At 42.4% G+C, this 21,139-nt stretch overlaps 1 protein-coding gene across 2 annotated transcripts in view; it reads right to left on the bottom strand.

Moving 5' to 3' along the window:
* Window positions 1-21,139, bottom strand: part of SFXN2 (sideroflexin 2) — a 121,271-nt gene that overhangs the window by 19,665 nt on the left and 80,467 nt on the right. For both annotated transcript variants that reach the window (XM_073596143.1, XM_073596142.1), the window contains one exon: window positions 2,313-2,398. In XM_073596143.1, coding sequence (XP_073452244.1) covers window positions 2,313-2,398 — 86 coding nt within the window. The remainder of the gene's footprint in view (window positions 1-2,312; window positions 2,399-21,139) is intronic.

Genomic DNA, 21,139 nt, shown 5'->3' on the forward strand with positions numbered 1-21,139 from the left:
AGTTTTAGTAAATTTACCCCTAAGTGACAATGTGGAAAACTATAGGGGAACTGTAGGAAGGGAAAAATATGATGTGGAGACTAAGGCCGGGTTCACACTGGTACGACAAACTCTTCGACATTGGGAGCTCATGTCGCATGACGTGTGAAAATCAATGTTTCCCTATTTGAGCCGTCTTAATTGGTCCGACACAAGTTGGTCCGACTTTAAAAAAAAAAAAAATGCTCCCTGCACTACTTCGGTCCGACTTTGAGCCTACTTCAGCCCACTGAATATCACTGAAGTCGGATCAAAATCGGATCGCCGTCTTAACTGACTCGACTTTGGCATGCGACTTGTTCTCTGAGGATCTTGAAGGGGAACTCCACGCCAAAAAAAAAAAAAAAAAAAACGGCATGGGTTCTCCCTCCAATATCACCTGGTATGGATTTTCAGGGGAACCCCCACACCAAAAAAACAGCGTTGGGGTCCCCCCAAAATCCATACCAGAACCTTATCCGAGCACACAGCCCAGCAGGTCAGGAAAGGGGGTGGGGACGAGCGAGCACCCCCCCCCCCCTCGAACCATAACAGGCTGCATGCCCTCAACATGGGGGACATTGATGAGGACAAGGGACTCTTTCCGACAACCCTGGTTGGTTGTCGGTGTCTGCGGGCGGGGGGCTTATCGGAATCTGGAAGCCCCCTTTAACAAGGGGGCCCACAGATTCCAGCCCCCCACCCTAGCCAGTCATCTAAAAAAAAATGTCAAAAATAAAACACATTATATATGTTTTTAAAGTAATTTATTAAGGCAGCTCCGTCATCTCTTCCGATCTCTTCTCCCCGCTTTTCTGCCTCCTCCGCTGATGTCTTCTGCCTCTACCGGTTCTTCTCAACTGATGTCTTCTAGCCCTCTCCGGTTCTTCTCCCTCTGTCCGCTGTCTTCTCGGCTGTCCGGGTCTTCTCCATTATCTACTCGCTCTTTTGCTGGGTCTTCTCCGCTGTCTTCTGCCTCTGTTGTTCTTCCTATGTTGACTGGACGCTCTAACCCACTCTAATGGTGGGTGCGCGGTGTGTCACTACTTATATTGGCACAGGGCAGGGTCACCGGTTGATGTCATTCGGAGGCCACGCCCCTTATGTCACCGCCCGGGCATGACAGGGTGGTGACACCATAAGGGGCGGGGCCTTCAAATGACATCACCCGGTGACCCCGCCCTGTGCCAATATAAGTAGTGGCACACCGTGCACCTAGCATGAGAGCGGGAGAGAGCATTGGGTCAACATCGGAAGAAGAAGAGAGGCAGAAGACATCGGAGAAGACCCAGAAAACGAGCAAGAAGATAGCGGAGAAGACTCGGACAGCCGAGAAGACAGCGGACAAAGGGAGAAGAAACGGAGAGGGCTAGAAGACCCGGAGAGAGGAGAAGAACCGGCAGAGGCAGAAGACATCAGCGGAGAGGGCAGAAGAGATAGGAACAGACGACGGAGCTACCTTAATAAATTACTTTAAAAACCTGTGTAATGTGTTTTATTTTCGACACTTTTTTTTTTTAAGTGAATGGGTAGGGGTACAATGTACCCCATACTCATTCACACAGGGTGGGGGGGCCAGGATATGGGGGCCCCCTTGTTAAAGGAGACTTCCAGATTCCGATAAGCCCCCTGCCGTAGACCCCGACAACCAACAGCCAGGGTTGTCAGGAAGAGGCCCTTGTCCTCACAAACATGGAGACAAGGTGCTTTGGGGTGGGGGCGCAGGGCACCCCCTGCCCAAAGCACCCACCCCCTCATGAGGAAGGGGGCAGTTCGCTTGTCCCCACCCCCTTTCCTGACCTGCCAGGCTGTGTGCTCGGATAAGGGTCTAGTATGGATTTTGGGGGGACCCCAATGGCATTTTTCAGCGTGGGGGTTCCCCTGAAAATCCATACCAGACCGAAGGGCCTTGGATGCTCTTGGAGGGGGACCCATGCCGTTTTTTTACATTGTACATGGAGTTCCCCCTAAAGATTCATACCAGACAGTGCCTGGTATTGTCGGGGATCAAAGTCGGACGCACGTTGGACTTCAAGTTGCAGGGCAAAGTCGGATCCAAAGTGGACTGTCGTGTCGTAGCAGTGTGAACCCAGCCTAAGGGACATCGTGGAGGAGAGTTTGATGTACACTTCATTGAGGTACCAAATGACAGTTGGATTTGTGCTGTCAAACTCTTTTACAAATGTTATGGTAACAGGCAAAAAAAAACCAAAACATATATTTTTCATACCAATATAAGTACAATTTTCATAATATTGATTTGTTTTAAGAACACAACAATACAGAAAACTTACTGCTGTCTCATCATAGGAATGTTGACACAGTTGGCAGCAGCAACAGCAGCAAAAGGAACCCAACGAGCAATCAGCGGCGGAGCTTTCTGAAATATCATGGAATTAGCATGTTAACATATTTCATGAATGGTTTCAGATAATACCTCTAGTAGTACATAATTTGCATATGTATGAAAACACCTACTTGCCCAGTAAGGCTGTGCACCTACATATTAAATAGTACAGCTAAAAGCCAACATGTTAAAGGTTTGGATATAGTAGGCAAGTGTTAAAACCCCTGTCAAGTTTTGCTTGTCTGTGTTTTCACTGGGGAGATTAACCCTCATTATTTGTCTTGGTGTCAGTCTTCAGGGCAAAAAGCGATGAGAAAACCATAACGGGACAAAGACAACAAAAACTAAGAAGAATTTTCTGCATTCTGTACTGTATCCAAAAACTAAAGTTTTCATTCTCCTTCAACTTTTTATTTCTAGGTCATAGGTAGGGACAAAAAAAAAGGAGGACAATTCATTAAATCGTCATGTGAAATGAACATATTGCCTTCATTTTACACAAATTATTGTCACACAATCGAAAAACAGAAAGACTGGTGTTTTGAAATATCTATGGGCCTATAAGAGTCTTGTGGGATGCTCTGCCTCAATAAATCCCCTTTTAATAAAATGACAAAGTTCACAGTAGCATATTAATATCCTGCAATTGGTCTCCAAAGTGTTGAGTCATGCCAGTTTATATAAATGATTGCACCATAGAGTGCAGCAAAGCTTGGTTACAATCACAAATGTAGGCTTATCTTCTTTGAAAGCCAGGCAGCTTCTTATCCTATCCTGCTGCTGCAAGAATACAGTAGGCATGGCAAATACAACATATGCATTGTTCTTTTTATATTCTCCAACCCCATCCTACCTAAAAAAAGAGCCTTTCTTAACACCTATACAGATGCTTCAGTGACAGAGTATGAGATAGGTATACCCATACAAAATGCAGCCTCCTGAAGCTGTCTGCCACATGACAGTCTATCGGGGAACATCTAGTGATATACCAGGGAGGAAAAACAACATCAGCTATGAGCAATGCAGGATATGCAGCTTGAAAGCTAAAATCATTGACGTCTAGTTCATTAGAACGGGTTCTCCAAACTTTCTAAACCAAGGACCAGTTTACAGACCTGCAGACTTTAGGGGCAGACCGTGCACTCTGAAAGTACAGTTGCACTCATTTTCCCCAGAGCTTAGTGAATGTGCTGAAGCTCTGCTGATTTCCATCATTCTAATATGTGCAAGCAAAAGGTCAGGGCTGGGCTCAGCCCTTTCTTCTCTGAGCTGGCCGCTCAGCTGTCTGCTAATTGCCAGCTCCTATCTCTCCACAGTTTTTCAACTGCTGATGATATCCTGCTCGTCAGTCCTGCCTACTTAAGCCGTCCAGTCCAGAGGAGCTCTGCCTTCGCCTTGGTCAACATCACAGAAACTATCTCCTGCAATCCTGTTCAAGACTTGCTTTAAACATAGGGCTTACAAAAAAAATGAAGGACATGCCTTATGGTCCACCAACCCCAACCACCACATGCCCATTTATACTTCCGTAATGTCCAGGTCCCGATACGAGATGATAATGCGCTTTCATTTCAGTGACAACACCCAGTGCCCTCCCCGCAATCATCCAAATTACGATAAATTATGTAAAATTTGCCCACTCAATTTCTTTTTCCTAACGATTTGCAGAACTCTATGTCCCCGATAAGCATATATGTGTAGATGAGTCCCTGGTACCCTTTTCAGGCTGGCTAGGAATAAAACAATACATTGCCAGCAAAAGGGCGAAATACGGAGTGAAATTTTATAAGCTTTGCGAGAGAGTCATGGGATATCTGTATGAGTTCCGCATATACAGTGGGGCAAAAAAGTATTTAGTCAGCCACCAATTGTGCAAGTTCTCCCACTTAAAAAGATGAGAGAGGCCTGTAATTGTCATCATAGGTATACCTCAACTATGAGAGACAAAATGTGGAAACAAATCCAGACAATCACATTGTCTGATTTTTGAAAGAATTTATTTGCAAATTATGGTGAAAAATAAGTATTTGGTCACCTACAAACAAGCAAGATTTCTGGCTCTCGCAGACCTGTATCTTCTTCTTTAAAAGGCTCCTCTGTCCTCCACTCATTACCTGTATTAATGGCACCTGTTTGAACTTATCAGTATAAAAGACACCTGTCCACAACCTCAAACAGTCACACTCCAAACTCCACTATGGTGAAGACCAAAGAGCTGTTGAAGGACACCAGAAACAAAATTGTAGACCTGCACCAGGCTGGGAAGACTGAATCTGCAATAGGCAAGCAGCTTGGTTTGAAGAAATCAACTGTGGGAGCAATAATTAAAAAATGGAAGACATACAAGACCACTGATCATCTCCCTTGATCTGGGGCTCCATGCAAGATCTCACCCTGTGGGGTCAAAATGATCACAAGAACGGTGATCAAAAATCCCAGAACCACACAGGGGAACCTAGTGAATGACCTGCAGAGAGCTGGGACCAACGTAACAAAGGCTACCATAAGTAACACACTACGCTGCCAGGGACTCAGATCCTGCAGTGCCAGACGTGTCCCACTGCTTAAGCCAGTACATGTCCGGGCCCGTCTGAGGTTGCTAGAGAGCATTTGGATGATCCAGAAGAGGATTGGGAGAATGTCATATGGTCAGATGAAACCAAAGTAGAACTGTTTGGTAGAAACACAACTCGTCATGTTTGGAGGAGAGAGACTGCTGAGTTGCAACCAAAGAACACCATACCTACTGTGAAGCATGGGGGTGGCAACATCATGCTTTGGGGATGTTTCTCTGCAAAGGGAACAGGACGACTGATCCGTGTACATGAAAAAATGAATGGGGCCATGTATCGTGAGATTTTGAGTGCAAACCTCCTCCCATCAGCAAGGGCATTGAAGATGAAACGTGGCTGGGTCTTTCAGCATGACAATGATCCCAAACACACCGCCCGGCCAACAAAGGAGTGGCTTTGTAAGAAGCATTTCAAGGTCCTGGAGTGGCCTAGCCAGTCTCCAGATCTCAACCCCATAGAAAACCTTTGGAGGGAGTTGAAAGCCCGTGTTGTCCAGCGACAGCCCCAAAACATCACTGCTCTAGAGGAGATCTGCATGAAGGAATAGGCCAACATACCAGCAACAGTGTGTGTCAACCTTGTGAAGACTTACAGAAAACGTTTGACCTCTGTCATTGCCAACAAAGGATATATAACAAAGTATTGAGATGAACTTTTGATATTGACAAAATACTTATTTTTCACCATAATTTGCAAATAAATTCTTTCAAAAATCAGACAATGTGATTGTCTGGATTTGTTTCCACATTTTGTCTCTCATAGTTGAGGTATACCTATGATGACAATTACAGGCCTCTCTCATCTTTTTAAGTGGGAGAACGTGCACAATTGGTGGCTGACTACTTTTTTGCCCCACTGTACAAAGGAAGAGATTCCCAGCTCCAGCCCCCTGAGTGCCCGGCCTACATGGGCACAACTGGTCAAATGTATTGTATGGGACCTGGCATACCCACTGCTGAAGAAAGGTTACCACATATACCTGGATAACTTCTACACCAGCCTGCCCCTTTTCAAACACCTATACTTTTCAGAAACCCTGGCCTGTGGAACCTCCAGAAAGAATAGGAAGGGCTTCCCACAAGCCATAGTGAATAAGAAATTGCGAAACCCAATACGTGTACAAGATTACAATGTACATGGGGGGGGGGGGGGGTTTCAACGACCAAATGCTTCAGCCCTATTTATCAATAAGGAGGTCCTGTTTCTGGTACAAGAAAGTAACACTCTATTTAATTTATTTGGCCATTTATAATGCCTACATAATTCACACCAAATCCACAGAAAGCCTTGCCCACTTCCTAAAATTCATAGAATTCATAGAAGAAGTTGTCACGTCCCTCATCTACCATCAAAGACCCCACCCAGAAAACCTTCGCTCCGATGCTGTTAGCCGACTTCATGAATGCCACTTCCCAGACCACATTCCACCATCTGAAGCAGGCCGAAGATGCCAAAAAAGATGTCGAGTATGCAGCAAAAAAGGATTTCGAAGAGATACCAGCTACCATTGTCCCCAGTTTCCCTCCGAAACCCGGCCTTTGCCCTTTGCATTGGTGAATGCTTAAGACTATACCACACATCCCTAAAATATTAGCCCATATTCTTAACCATTTTTATCATCTGTGCTGACCATTTCCCATGCTTCCTCAAATAACCATGCCACTGCTAGCTAGCGGCCGAAAAACGGTTAAAACCGCTCGCAAAGCACTGCCCCATTGATTTCAATGGGCAGGAGCGGTGAAGGAGCGGTGAAGGAGCAGTGAAGGAGTGGTGTATACACCGCTCCTTCACAGCTACAAAGATGCTGCTTGCAGGAGTTTTTTTAACGTCCTGCAAGAGCACCACTCCAGTGTGAAAGCCCTCAGGCTTTCACACTGGAGAGGCCCTTTACAGGAGCTATGCAGGTGCTATTTTAGTGTCTCAAGAAATGAAATAGGTCTTCAGTACATCAGGTGTGATCAATTTTCAATGATTGGCACCATAGCTTGTGGACTCTATAACTTTCACAAAGACCAAATAATATACACTAATTAGGGTTATTTTTACCAAAGATATGTAGCCGTATAAATTTTGGCCAAAATTTATGAAGAAATATTACTAATTTGCAAAATTTTATGACAGAAACAAAGAAAAGGGCATTTTTTCACCAAATTGTCAGTCTTTTTTTATTTATAGCACAAAAAATTAAAAACCCACTAGTGATTAAATACCACCAAAAGAAAGCTCTATTTGTGTGAAAAAAGGACGCAAAATTCATTTGGGTACAGTGTTGCATGAGTAATTGTCATGCAAAGTGTGAGAAAGCTGAAAGCTGAAAATTGGTCTGGGCAGGAAGGGGGTGAAAGTGCCCTGTAGGCAAGTGGTTAAACCAGTGTTATTTAACTGTACTTCTGTCTCAGCCTGATTTCATGGTTTCTGACACAAAAATGCTATTTTCTTTATTTCCGTGCACCTGATTGGGTATTCTTTACTAAGTGAAGCTTCACCACATTCATTAGGCTCTGGGGAAAATTAGTGCAACTGTACTTGCAAAGTGCACAGTGTATTTGCTTTTAGTAAATCAATCCCAATGCATAAAGCCGGCCATAAACAGTTTGAATCTCAGCTGGTTCATTAGGGATGGCCGAGATTCTAACCATGTATCGATCACCCTGGGTACAATCAGCATATCAGATATTTCATGCAATTATTGCCAGCACCTATAGCAGCCCCCCCTGCTGGGAGAACACAATAGCTCAGCGGGAGGAATTTGAGTGATTTTTTTTCCTGCAACATGCACCAACTATGGCCAGCTTTAAGTGACATTAAAAGCAAATATTTAAAAAAAAGATGGTATACTTACCTGCTCTGTGCAGTGGTTTTGCACAGAGCAGCCCTGATCCTCCTCTTCTCAGGTCCCCTGCCAGCGCTCCTGGCCCCTCCCTCCTGTCCAGTGACCCCAGAGCAAGCAGCTTGCAATAGGGGCACCTAAGAAGGTGCGCTCCTGAGCTGCTGCTCTGTTTTCATCCTGACATGGAGACACTGCTCTGCCCCATCCCCTCTCTCTCCTCATTGGCTGTCTGGCTGTGACGGACTAGACTAGAGTGGTAGCCAATGGCTCCCGCTGCTGTCTCAGCTAATGAGAAGGGAGAGTCCCCGGAGAGACGATGCTCTCGTGCACATTGGTGGATTGAGAGGGAGCTCAGGTAAGTATTAGGGGAGCTGCTGCACACAGTTATTTTTACCTTCATGCATAAAATGCATGAAGGTGCAAAACCTTCAGCCTTTAGAACCACTTTAAGGCTTGGTAGGTAGTCAGTGGGAAATAAAAAAAAAAATATATATATATCATCTCTAGTCAGTAGAAGGAGGAATAGTACCCCATAATTGCTCTTAGTTGGTGGGATAATGCCTAATCGTTGGTGTCAATAAGAGAAATAATGCCCTATTATTGGTGTCACCGGAAGAATAGTGCCTCGTTGTTGGTGTCAGTGCGAGAAATAGTGTCCCAAGAGGCCAGAAAAAGGCAGGCAATGAGCTGCATTTTGGAGATCTCTGCATTAGACATTCACATTGCCTGTTGAATGACTTTGTTTTAAAGAAGGGAAAGTTGGCAAAACATGGATAGCTCTTTAAGAAAAGTCTCTAAAATTCTTTCCCCTTTGACACTTCGTCACTCTTTGTTTGCCTTCCCAGGATAGAGCCATTTGTTGAAGTCCCCCATAGGGCTTTGTGGTATGTATGGACAGTTTATCTGAATATAGTCATATAAACTATCATTGATATAATGCACCCTGTGAGAAAGATTTTATCTTTCCTGAAGAAGCGCACAATGACCTGAGAAACGTGTAGAAAAAAAAACTCATGCCACAGTCCATGAATAAATGTCTTTAATATAAAAAGTGTACTATATGAAATACAGTCACATCCATAAATATTGGGACATCGACACAATTCTAATCTTTTTGGCTCTATATACCACCACAATGGATTTGAAATGAAACAAACAAGATGTACTTTAACTGCAGACTTTCAGCTTTAATTTGAGGGTATTTACATCCAAATCAGGTGAACGGTGTAGGAATTACAACAGTTTGTATATGTGCCTCCCACTTAAGGGTCCAAATGTAATGGGACAGATTAACAATCATCCATCAAACTCACTTTTTAATACTTGGTTGCAAATCCTTTGCAGTCAATTACAGCCTGAAGTCTGGAATGCATAGACATCACCAGATGCTGGGTTTCATCCCTGGTGATGCTCTGCTAGGCCTCTACTGCAACTGTCTTCAGTTCCTGCTTGTTCTTCGGACATTTTTCCTTCAGTTTTGTCTTCATCAATAAATACAAGAGAACCAGTTCCATTGGCAGCCATACATGCCCATGCCATGACACTACCACCACCATGCTTCACTGATGAGGTGGTATGCTTTGGATCATGAGCAGTTCCTTTCCTTCTCCATACTCTTCTCTTCCCATCACTCTGGTACAAGTTGATCTTGGTCTCATCTGTCCATAGAATGTTGTTCCAGAACTGTGAAGGCTTTTTTAGATGTTCTTTGGCAAACTCTACTCTGGTCTTCCTGTTTTTGAGGCTCACCAATGGTTTACATCTTGTGGTGAACCCTCTGTATTCATTCTAGTGAAGTTTTGTTTGTTGACTTTGATACACATACACCTACCTCCTGGAGAGTGTTCTTGATCTGGCCAACTGTTGTGAAGGGTGTTTTCTTCACCAGGGAAAGAATTCTTCGGTTATCCACCACAGTTGTTTTCCGTGTTCTTCTGGGTCTTTTGGTGTTGCTGAGCTCACCGGTGCGTTCTTTCTTTTTAAGGATGTTCCAAACAGTTGATTTGGCCACACCTAATGTTTTTGCTATCTCTCTGATGGGTTTGTTTTGTTTTTTCAGCCTAATGATGGCTTGCTTCACTGATAGTGACAGCTCTTTGGATCTCATATTGAGAGTTGACAGCAACAGATTCCAAATGCAAATAGCACACTTGAAATTAACGTTGTACCTTTTATCTGCTCCTTGTAAATGGGATGATGAGGGAAAAAACACACACCTGGCCATGGAACAGCTGAGCAGCCAATTGGCCCATTACTTTTGGTCCCTTAAAAAGTGGGAGGAACATATACAAACTGTTGTAATTCCTACACCATTCACCTAATTTGGATGTAAATACCCTCAAATTAAAGCTCATCTTGTTCGTTTCATTTCAAATCCACTGTGGTGGTGTATAGCTCCAAAAACATTAGAATTGTGTTGATGTCACAATATTTATGGACCTGATTGTATTTACTATAGAAGGCTACATGGGAATGCCACTGTGCATTAAATTCTAGGAGATGCAAATATGTGCAAAACAATAGGGGTCATTTCTCCTTTTCTCCCTTTAGCTTTAATCAATACTGATATTTTAAACACAACAACACTTTAAATATTTTTAAGTACGCCTTAATATTTCACATAAAGAAACAGGAGGTCATAAAAAGCGTTAGAGGAGACTGCTTTTTTGAATACCCAAGGACCCCCTTATACTTATTTATTAAAGGTGTATATTTAATGCTGACAATTTATGCTGTGCTTTAGGGCACTTTCACACGGAGGCGCTGGCCGCGTTAGCCGTAAAGCGCCACTTTTCGGCCACTAGTGGGGCGTTTTTAACCTCCGCTAGCGGCCGAAAAAGGGTTAAAAGCACCCGCAAAGTGCTGCTGCCGAATCGCTTTGCAGGCGATTCGGCAGCACTGGCCAATGATTTCAATGGCAGGTGCGGTTTAGGAGGGCTGTATACACTGCCCCCACACCGCCCCAAAGATGCTGCTTTCAGGACCTTTTTTCCTGTCCTGCAAGCGCACCGCCCCAGTGTGAAAGTACTCAGCTTTTACACTGGGGCTGCGAAGAGGCAGTTCACAGACGCTTTTCAGGCGCCATTTTTAGAGCAAAAGCGTCTGTAAAATGCCTAAGTGTGAAAGTGGCCTTAAATATTGTACATTCACATCAGTCTCTGCTCTCAAGGAGCCTAAAATCTAAGGTCCCTATCTCACATTCATACATACACGCACACTCATATTAGGGCCAATTTTTACAGGAGCCAGTTAACCTACCAGCATGTCTTTGGAGTGTGGGAGGAAACCAGAGTCCCCAGAGGAAACCAACAAGTGCAGGGAGAACATGCAAACTCTATGCAGATAGTGTCCTAAAAAGGATTTGAACTGAGGACCCCAGTGCTGCAAGACAGATATGCCAACTACTAAAAGCACTGTACTGCCCATGCACATATCTGCATATAGAGTGCAGTGGTGCATTACCACAAACATTACCATGCATTTATTCATTGAATAGTGCATTGAGAGTGACATTTAATGTGCATTTGGTGGTAACAGAACCACCCTAAAACTTTTCGTATGGCCTTTAGTACAGTATACACCCAAGTATAATCATTTGGGGCTTGGAGACGATTTATCAAGCTAAGGGCAGGTTGAACCAGGCTCCTCTATTCAATCTGACTGCATATATTTAGCAATGGATTTATCATATTTTTGGTTTCATTTTTTTCATTTTTCTTTCTGTAATCCCTATCTGCCAAAAGCAACATTTTCGCTCACACCTGTATCAGATTTAGACTTGTGACCCTTTGTACCATAAAACAGATGCACACAGAAGGAGTTGGGGGGATTTATATTAGCGCAGTGCTGTGTCTAACCAGTAGAGGGAGGATTTTGCGAATTATACAAAGAACGCGTAGCAAACCTTTTTTTTTAAATAACATAACGATATGTTTATATTGTCTCTCTGCACCTTGGCCGACCAATTTTCTCCCGCAGTTCTGGGTTCTCAGAAATTTTCTGCAGAGATGTGATGTTTAATGACTAACAGGAAATCTGCAACCTTCATATATACATTTCACAGGTTACCTTGTAGCTCTTTACATAAACCAACCTGTGTTTAAGGATTAGTGATCCTTTAAGTGGTCGGAAAAACTTGGTCGATGTAAAACATTAATGTAGGTGTTATTTTTTTGCCAGTTCTGCAGTTTCATGAATAGAGGCTATTAATGCATTATGGAGATGAAGTATTTTCTAGCTGACAAACTGACTACATCTTATGCGGTTACCGGTTAGAACAGATAAAAGCCTAACCTGAAAGTAAACATATAACCGTGTTTTCACCGACACATTATGCGCATATACAGTGCCTTGCAAAAGTATTCACCCCCCTTGGCATTTTTCGTGTTTTGTTGCCTCACAACCTGGAATTAACATGGATTGTTTGAGGATTTGCATCATTTAACCACTTCAGCCCCGGAAGGATTTACCCCCTTCCTGACCAGAGCACTTTTTACAATTTGGCACTGCGTCGCTTTAACTGCTAATTGCGCGGTCATGCAATGCTGTACCCAAACGAAATTTGCGTCCTTTTCTTCCCACAAATAGAGCTTTATTTTGATGGTATTTGATCACTTCTGCCGCTTTTATTTTTTGCGCTATAAACGGAAAAAGACCGAAAATTTTGAAAAAAATTGATATTTTCTACTTTTTGTTATAAAAAAAATCCATTAAAATCAATTTTAGTCATACATTTAGGCCAAAATGTATTCGGCCACATGTCTTTGGTAAAAAAAATGTCAATAAGCGTATATTTATTGGTTTGCGCAAAAGTTATAGCGCCTACAAACTAGGGTACATTTTCTGGAATTTACACAGCTTTTAGTTTATGACTGCCTATGTCATTTCAGAGGTGCTAAAATGGCAGGGCAGTACAAAACCCCCCCAAATGACCCCATTTTGGAAAGTAGACACCCCAAGGAAATTGCTGAGAGGCATGTTGAACCCATTGAATATTTATTTTTTTTGTCCCAAGTGATTGAATGACAAAAAAAAAAAAAAAAAAATTACAAAAAGTTGTCACTAAATGATATATTGCTCACACAGGCCATGAGCATATGTGGAATTGCACCCCAAAATACATTCAGCTGCTTCTCCTGAGTATGGGGATACCAAATGTGTGGGACTTTTTGGGAGCCTAGCCGCGTACGGGGCCCCTGAAAACCAAGCACCGCCTTCAGGATTTCAAAGGGCATAAATTTTTGATTTCACTCCTCACTACCTATCACAGTTTTGAAGGCCATAAAATGCCAAGATGGCACAAAACCCCCCCAAATGGCCCCATTTTGGAAAGTAGACACCCCAAGCTATTTGCTGAGAGGCATGTTGAGTCCATGGAATATTTAATTTTTTGACACAAGTTGCGGGAATGTGATAAATTTTTTTTTTTTTGCACAAAGTTGTCACTAAATGATATATTGCTCACACAGGCCATGGGCATATGTGGAATTGCACCCCATAATACATTTAGCTGCTTCTCCTGAGTATGGGGATACCACATGTGTGGGACTTTTTGGGAGCCTAGCCGCGTACGGGGCCCCGAAAACCAAGCACCGCCTTCAGGATTTCTAAGGGCATAAATTTTTGATTTCACTCCTCACTACCTATCACAGTTTTGAAGGCCATAAAATGCCCAGATGGCACAAAACCCCCCTAAATGACCCCATTTTGGAAAGTAGACACCCCAAGCTATTTGCTGAGAGGCATGCTGAGTCCATGGAATATTTTATATTTGGACACAAGTTGCGGGAAAGTGACAATTTTTTTTTTTTTTTTTGCACAAAGTTGTCACTAAATGATATATTGCTCACACAGGCCATGAGCATATGTGGAATTGCACCCCAAAATACATTCAGCTGCTTCTCCTGAGTATGGGGATACCAAATGTGTGGGACTTTTTGGGAGCCTAGCCGCGTACGGGGCCCCGAAAACCAAGCACAGCCTTCAGGATTTCTAAGGGCATAAATTTTTGATTTCACTCCTCACTACCTATCACAGTTTTGAAGGCCATAAAATGCCAAGATGGCACAAAACCCCCCCAAATGACCTCATTTTGGAAAGTAGACACCCCAAGCTATTTGCTGAGAGGCATGTTGAGTCCATGGAATATTTTATTTTTTGACACAAGTTGCGGGAAAGTGACAATTTTTTTTTTTTTTGCACAAAGTTGTCACTAAATGATATATTGCTCACACAGGCCATGGGCTTATGTGGAATTGCACCCCAAAATACATTCTGCTGATTCTCCCGAGTACGGGGATACCACATGTGTGGGACTTTTTGGGAGCCTAGCCGCGTACGGGCCCCGAAAACCCAGCACCTCCTTCAGGATTTCTAAGGGCGTAAAGTTGTGATTTCACTCCTCACTACCTATCACATTTTTGAAGGTCATAAAATGCCCAGATGACACAAAACCCCCCCAAATTACCCCATTTTGGAAAGAAGACACCCCAAGCTATTTGCTGAGAGGCATGATGAGTCCATGGAATATTTTATATTTTGACACAAGTTGCGGGAAAGTGACAATTTTTTTTTTTTTTTTTTGCACAAAGTTGTCACTAAATGATATATTGCTCAAACATGCCATGGGCATATGTGGAATTGCACCCCAAAATACATTCTGCTGCTTCTCCTGAGTACGGGGATACCACATGAATGGCACTTTTTGGGAGCCTAGCTTCATACGGGGCCCCGAAATCCAATCACCGCCTTCAGGATTTCTAAGAGCGTTAATTTTTGATTTCACTCCTTACTACCCATCACAGTTTTGAAGGCCATAAAATGCCAAGATAGCACAAAACCGCCCCAAAATGACCCCATTTTGGAAAGTAGACACACCAAGCTATTTGCTGAGAGGCATGGTGCGTATTTTGCAGCTCTCATTTGTTTTTGAAAATGAAGAAAGACAAGAAAAACGTATTTTTTTTTTCTTTTTTCAATTTTCAAAAGTTTGTGACAAAAAGTGAGGTCTGCAAAATACTCACTATACCTCTCAGCAAATAGCTTTGGGTGTCTATTTTCCAAAATGGGGTCATTTGGGGGGGGGGGTTGTGCCATCTGGGCATTACATGGCCTCCGAAACTGTGATAGGCAGTGAAGAGTGAAATCAAAAATTTACGCCCTTAGAAAGCCTGAAGGCAGTGCTTGGTTTTCGGGGTCACGTACACGACTAGGCTCCCAAAAAGTCTCACACATGTGGTATCCCCGTACTCAGGAGAGGCAACAGAATGTATTTTGGGGTGTAATTTCACATATTCCCATGGCATGTTTGAGCAATATATCATTTAGTAAAAACTTTGTGCAAAAAAAAAAAAAAAAAAAATTGTCTTTTTCCCGCAACTTGTGTCACAATATAAAATATTCCATGGACTCGACATGCCTCTCAGCAAATAGCTTGGGGTGTCTACTTTCCAAAATGGGGTCATTTGGGGGGGTTTTGAACTGTCCTGGCATTTTATGCACAACATTTAGAAGCTTATGTCACACATCACCCACTCTTCTAACCACTTGAAGACAAAGCCCTTTCTGACACTTTTTGTTTACATGAAAAAATTATTTTTTTTTTGCAAGAAAATTACTTTGAACCCCCAAACATTATATATTTTTTTAAAGCAAATGCCCTACAGATTAAAATGGTGGGTGTTTCATTTTTTTTTTCACACAGTATTTGCGCAGCGATTTTTCAAACGCATTTTTTGGGGAAAAAACACACTATTTAAAATTTTAATGCACTAAAACACACTATATTGCCCAAATGTTTGATGAAATAAAAAAGATGATCTTAGGCCGAGTACATGGATACCAAACATGACATGCTTTAAAATTGCGCACAAACGTGCATCGGCGACAAACTGCATACATTTTTAAAAGCCTTTAAAAGCCTTTACAGGTTACCACTTTAGATTTACAGAGGAGGTCTACTGCTAAAATTACTGCCCTCGATCTGACCTTCGCGGTGATACCTCACATGCATGGTACAATTGCTGTTTACATTTGACGCCAGACCGACGCTTGCATTCGCCTTTGCGCGAGAGCAGGGGGGGACAGGGGTGTTTTTTTTTTTTTTTTTTTTTTTTTTTTTATTAATTTTTTGATTTTTTATCTTATTTTTAAACTGTTCCTTTCATTTTTATTTTTTTTTAATCATTTTTATTGTTATCTCAGGGAATGTAAATATCCCCTATGATAGCAATAGGTAGTGACAGGTACTCTTTTTTGAAAAAATTGGGGTCTATTAGACCCTAGATCTCTCCTCTGCCCTCAAAGCATCTGACCACACCAAGATCGGTGTGATAAAATGCTTTCCCAATTTCCCAATGGCGCTGTTTACATCCGGCGAAATCTAAGTCATGAAATGCTCGTAGCTTCCGGATTCTTAGGCCATAGAGATGTTTGGAGCCATTCTGGTCTCTGATCAGCTCTATGGTCAGCTGGCCGAATCACCGGCTGCATTCTCAGGTTCCCTGTTGGGACAGGAGAGCCAGAGAAAAACATGGAAGACGGTGGGGGGTGGGGTGGTGGGGCATTTCCTCCCACTGCTTGTAAAAGCAGTCTAGAGACTAATTAGCCGGTAGGATTGCTTTTACATGAAAGCCGACCGCTGGCTGAAAAGAATGATACCAAGATGATACCTAAACCTGCAGGCATCATTCTGGTATAACCACTCAAAGTCCAGCAACATGCCAGTACGTCGCTGGTCCTTGTTGGGCATATATTGTAAACTTTTTTTTCATGCAGCCTGTGGGCTGAACGAAAAAAAGATATTGATCGGTGGGTATGCCCACCATTAGAATAACTCCCTTCATCCACCCACTTCTAATGATGGGCATACATGCACCATTTATATATGCCGAAGCATGGGGGCATCCTCCCGCAAAAGGCAGGAGCAAATTGCTCCTCCACCCACTGCTGCCCCCACGCTTCGGCATATATGCTGAAGTATGTAACTGTGGTGGTGAAATCACCTCCGACAGCGCTGGAGTCACGGCTTTATGTATCGTGGGAGCAAACGCTGTTGCTGTCAAGATAAATAAATCCGCGCTGCAGCTGAATGGCGTACCTGAAAACAAAAAAATGTTTAAAACACAGTAAACTATAAAAAAATTACATACCTGAAAAGCAAACATGATAAAACATTGCAGAATACAATACAGTAAAAAAGAGCAGAACAATAGAGAGAAAATAGAGAGAGAGAGAGAGAAAACAATAAAACGACAACTATTTTTGTTTTTTTTATTTTATATTTTGTGTATTTTTTTTTTTTTTTTTACTTTTTTTTTTTATAACTGTAACTTTTAAAACTGTAACGGTTCCAGGTTTGGGTCTCTCAAAATGCGATGGCATCTTGGGAGACCCTGTGAAAGTGTGTCCTAGTCTGTGCAGTGCTGTACCCTACGCTAAAACTCAACTAGTGTATGGTAGCGTTCAAAACATTCACCAATGCAAAGACCAGGATTGCCAGGACAGGAGGGACAATAATACCGGGTGTCACGCCTAAATCCGCGCTTTCTGCAGACACGACATTTTCTTTGGGGGGCTCGTTGGGTAGGGGTACTCTGGAGGACATAAGGGAAATGCCTCTCATGGAGCCGGCCTACTGCATTTGGATTGGGAAGGTGAGGTGGAGCACCGTCTGGAAACAGAAGGGCTCTGACGATCTCTTCCTGGAATTTAAGGAAGGATCCAGTCCGTCCTGAAGATCTGTATAGCACATGAGCGTTCAGCAAAGCCAATTGAAATAAATAAACAGACACTTTTTTGTACCAGCGTCTGGCCTTACGGGCAATTTAGATACGGCGCCAACAACTGGTCCTTGAGGTCCACTGTAAGCAAGTAAAGGCGCAAAAAACTGGATATCTCTATATTACCATCTAGTTAATAACAAAGGGTAACTATGACTATTGAAGTCCATAAAAAGTCTATCTGAGCAAAGCCAGTTCAATAAAGAGTTAAAAGTCCACACAGATGGCTGCCTTCCAAAAAGAGCTGAAACCAAGCCCCAAAGATCTGCAGAAAAAAACGAGGAAGAGAGGCGCCTCTAAGTGCAGTATGTAAACTGAATTTAATAAAAACACTGTAGAAAAACACTCACATTTAGTGGATTAAAATAAAGCATATCATGTAGTTGATTTCCTGGAGGAGGGGAGTCCGTCAGATCAGTCACTGCATCGCTGTCTCCTGCTGTGCGTACGGCTGTGCTTGAGCCACCGCTGAAGCCGGCCGCGGTGATGAGATACTCCAAAGCGAGGCCTGGAACGCTGGTGGAAAGCAGGCGCGGGGCTGTGACGTCACTGGGATGCGACGCGTTTCACGAGCGTACGGGCTACAATGTCACGGTAGCCGCGCTCCTTCATCAAGCTGCCAGTAAATCATGAGGATGGTTTAAAAAGAACATAGGGGCGGGAATAAGTGGACAAGGAGGAGGAAGGGGGATGGGGGAGGGGAGGGGGGGGGAAGGACGGAATGGGAAACGAAAAGAGATGGAGAAAGGGAGGGGGGGGACGAAGTAACAGGAGGGGAAGGGTGGCCATGTGTATATATTACAAATTGCAAATTGCGAACAAACTCTTAGCAGGTGATAAGGTGCATATCAAAACTTAGTCTCAATAAATAATAAGAAAAAAAGGGAAAGAAAGGGAAGAATTTCATAATGATAATGGTAAATATATGTTAGTAAAAAAGAAAAGAAAATTAATAATGGTAATATAGGTAAATGGATGATTAAATAATAAATAAATGAATAATGAGAAGTGGATAATAAATAAATGGATAAAAAAATGGATAAAAAAATATATAAAAAATAATAATAATAAATAATAAATAATAAATGATAAATAATAAGTAATAATTAATCGTATAAATATAAGTGTATACATACATAGGAATTATGCCTGATTAAGGGGGCAAAATAAGAGAGGTATACGTGAGGACACGTCAAAATGGTAATTAAATAGAATGATTAGATTGGAGAGTAGTTGGATGGTATAAAGGTTGAGCCTTACTAGAGTGATCAAAACTATTACTTACATTACATATATGTGCACAAATATGCCTCTGGTCATGAGCATACGCACACATGGAAGAATGGAAAAACCTCTGCTACATGGCCCCTGTGCATGTATATGACTCATAAGGTTAAAATAAGTAAAAATAAAAATACAGGTAAAAATAAGAATAATAGAAATAATGAATAATAAATAACAATAACAGTCGAGGAAAATTAGATATAATATATGTTTTTTAAAAATAAAACATATAGGGCCATAAGCTTTTTATACCTTTGAAGGTCAATATGTATCATTAGAACAGCTCATTCATTTAGTTATAAAAAAGGGGGGGGGGGGGATGATGGTAAACAGATATGAAAGGGTATATTGAAATAAATATTTTACAGGATAGTTGCAATCTCAATACTTTCATTGATTCCACCTGGCGAGAGTGCGTCTAGAGTATAAATCCAAAAGGTCTCACGTGCACAGAGCCTCTTAAATCTTTCGGCCGCTGGGACGGACCTTGGGATCTGTTCGATAACCCACACCTTTAGACCCTCCGTAGAACCTTGATGGACTGAGGCAAAATGTCTTGGAACACTATGGGGATCTGTTCCGCCCTCTATAAGCCTTCTGTGTTCCCCAAATCTTCGTCTTAATGCTCTAATTGTCCGGCCCACGTACATTAGGCCACATGGACACCTTAGGCCATAGATGACGAAGTCGGACGAACAATTAAAGAATTCTTTTAGCACATAGGTCTTGCCTTTGGTGGTGAAGGATTTTTGTCCATGCTGGACGAAATTGCAGGTTTTGCATAAGGCCTTACGGCATTGGTACATGCCTACCAGGGGAATCAGTGTGGGTACAGGTGGTATTGTTGAGGTGGATTTGAACTTACTGGGTGCAATCTTATTTTTTAGATTGGGGGCCCTGCGATAGATGACTTTAGGACGAGATGGAAGTATTGTTTTTAAGTGGGGATCTTGGTGTAATATACTCCAATGTTTTTCCAAAATCTTCTCCATCCCTTTGTATTTATTATGAAAAGTGGTTATAAACTTACTAGAACCATCATAAGTATGTGGATTGGTTTTTGATTTTGATGGTTTACCATGCAGGTAATATTTGAAAGCGTCTTCCACCAGGGGTTCGGGATATTTTTTGTCGTAGAACTTTCTTTTAAGGGTTTCACTTAGTTCGACATAGTCCGAATCCTTAGTGCAGTTTTGCCGAAGACGGCAGAACTGTCCTTTTGGGATATTTGTAATCCATTTGGGAAGATGACAGCTTTCAAAATGTAGGTACGAATTACCTGCTGTAGGCTTAGTGTAGTTTCTTGAAGTGATGGTGGAACCATCATGTCCTAGTTCTAGATCAAGAAAAGCAATGGTAACTGGATCAGTGGCTGACGTGAACGACAGCCCATAGGGGTTGGTATTGCAGTGTTGGACAAAGGGGGTTATTAAGTCAGTATCACCGTCCCAGATGATGATAAGGTCATCGATATACCTTCCGAAGAATATGATATTGGCCGCAAAAGGGTTATTTTTATAAATGAAATTATTTTCCCATAGGCCCATTGCAAGATTAGCATAAGATGGTGCAAAATTTGCCCCCATTGCTGTGCCTTGTATCTGCTGGTAAAATTCTTCATTAAAGGAGAAGTAATTGTGCGTCAAGCAGAACCTTGCTGCCTTCACAACAAACTCTGCTTGGCGCATATTTATCAACGGATCTGTGGATAGGAAATGTTCCAATGCCATTAGTCCGAAGTCATGTGGGATGGAGGTATACAAAGAACATACGTCCAGTGAGAGCCAGGTGTAGGTAGGCTCCCACTTGTATGGAGATAGCATTTCCATGAGATGAGTGCCATCCCGAATATATGATTGTAATTGAGCAACTATAGGTTGTAACAGTTGATCAATATATAAACTCAAACCCGTGGTGACACTGTCCATGGCTGCCACGATGGGTCTGCCTGGGGGATCCTCTAAGCTTTTATGTATCTTAGGCAGATGGTAGAAGTAAGGTACTTGGTAAAAAGTCTTTTGCAAGAAAGACTTCTCGATTTTTGTAATGATACCTTCTTGAAGGGCAGTGGAGATCAACAGGTCAGCTTCCATAGCATATTCGGTTGTAGGATCCTTGGAAAGTTTAACGTATGTCCTATTATCCGAGAGTAGCCTATGTGATTCTTTAAGATAATCAGTTTTATTTTGTAAAACAATGCCTCCTCCTTTGTCAGCAGATTTTATTACCAAATCATCTCTATGAATGATTCGGTCAAGTGCTCTAATTTCTGAAGGTGATAGGTTATTGAGTTTGGAGGCCGAAGAGG

Source organism: Aquarana catesbeiana, linkage group LG08 (genome assembly GCF_042186555.1).
Source record: "Aquarana catesbeiana isolate 2022-GZ linkage group LG08, ASM4218655v1, whole genome shotgun sequence".
Taxonomy (NCBI): domain Eukaryota; kingdom Metazoa; phylum Chordata; class Amphibia; order Anura; family Ranidae; genus Aquarana; species Aquarana catesbeiana.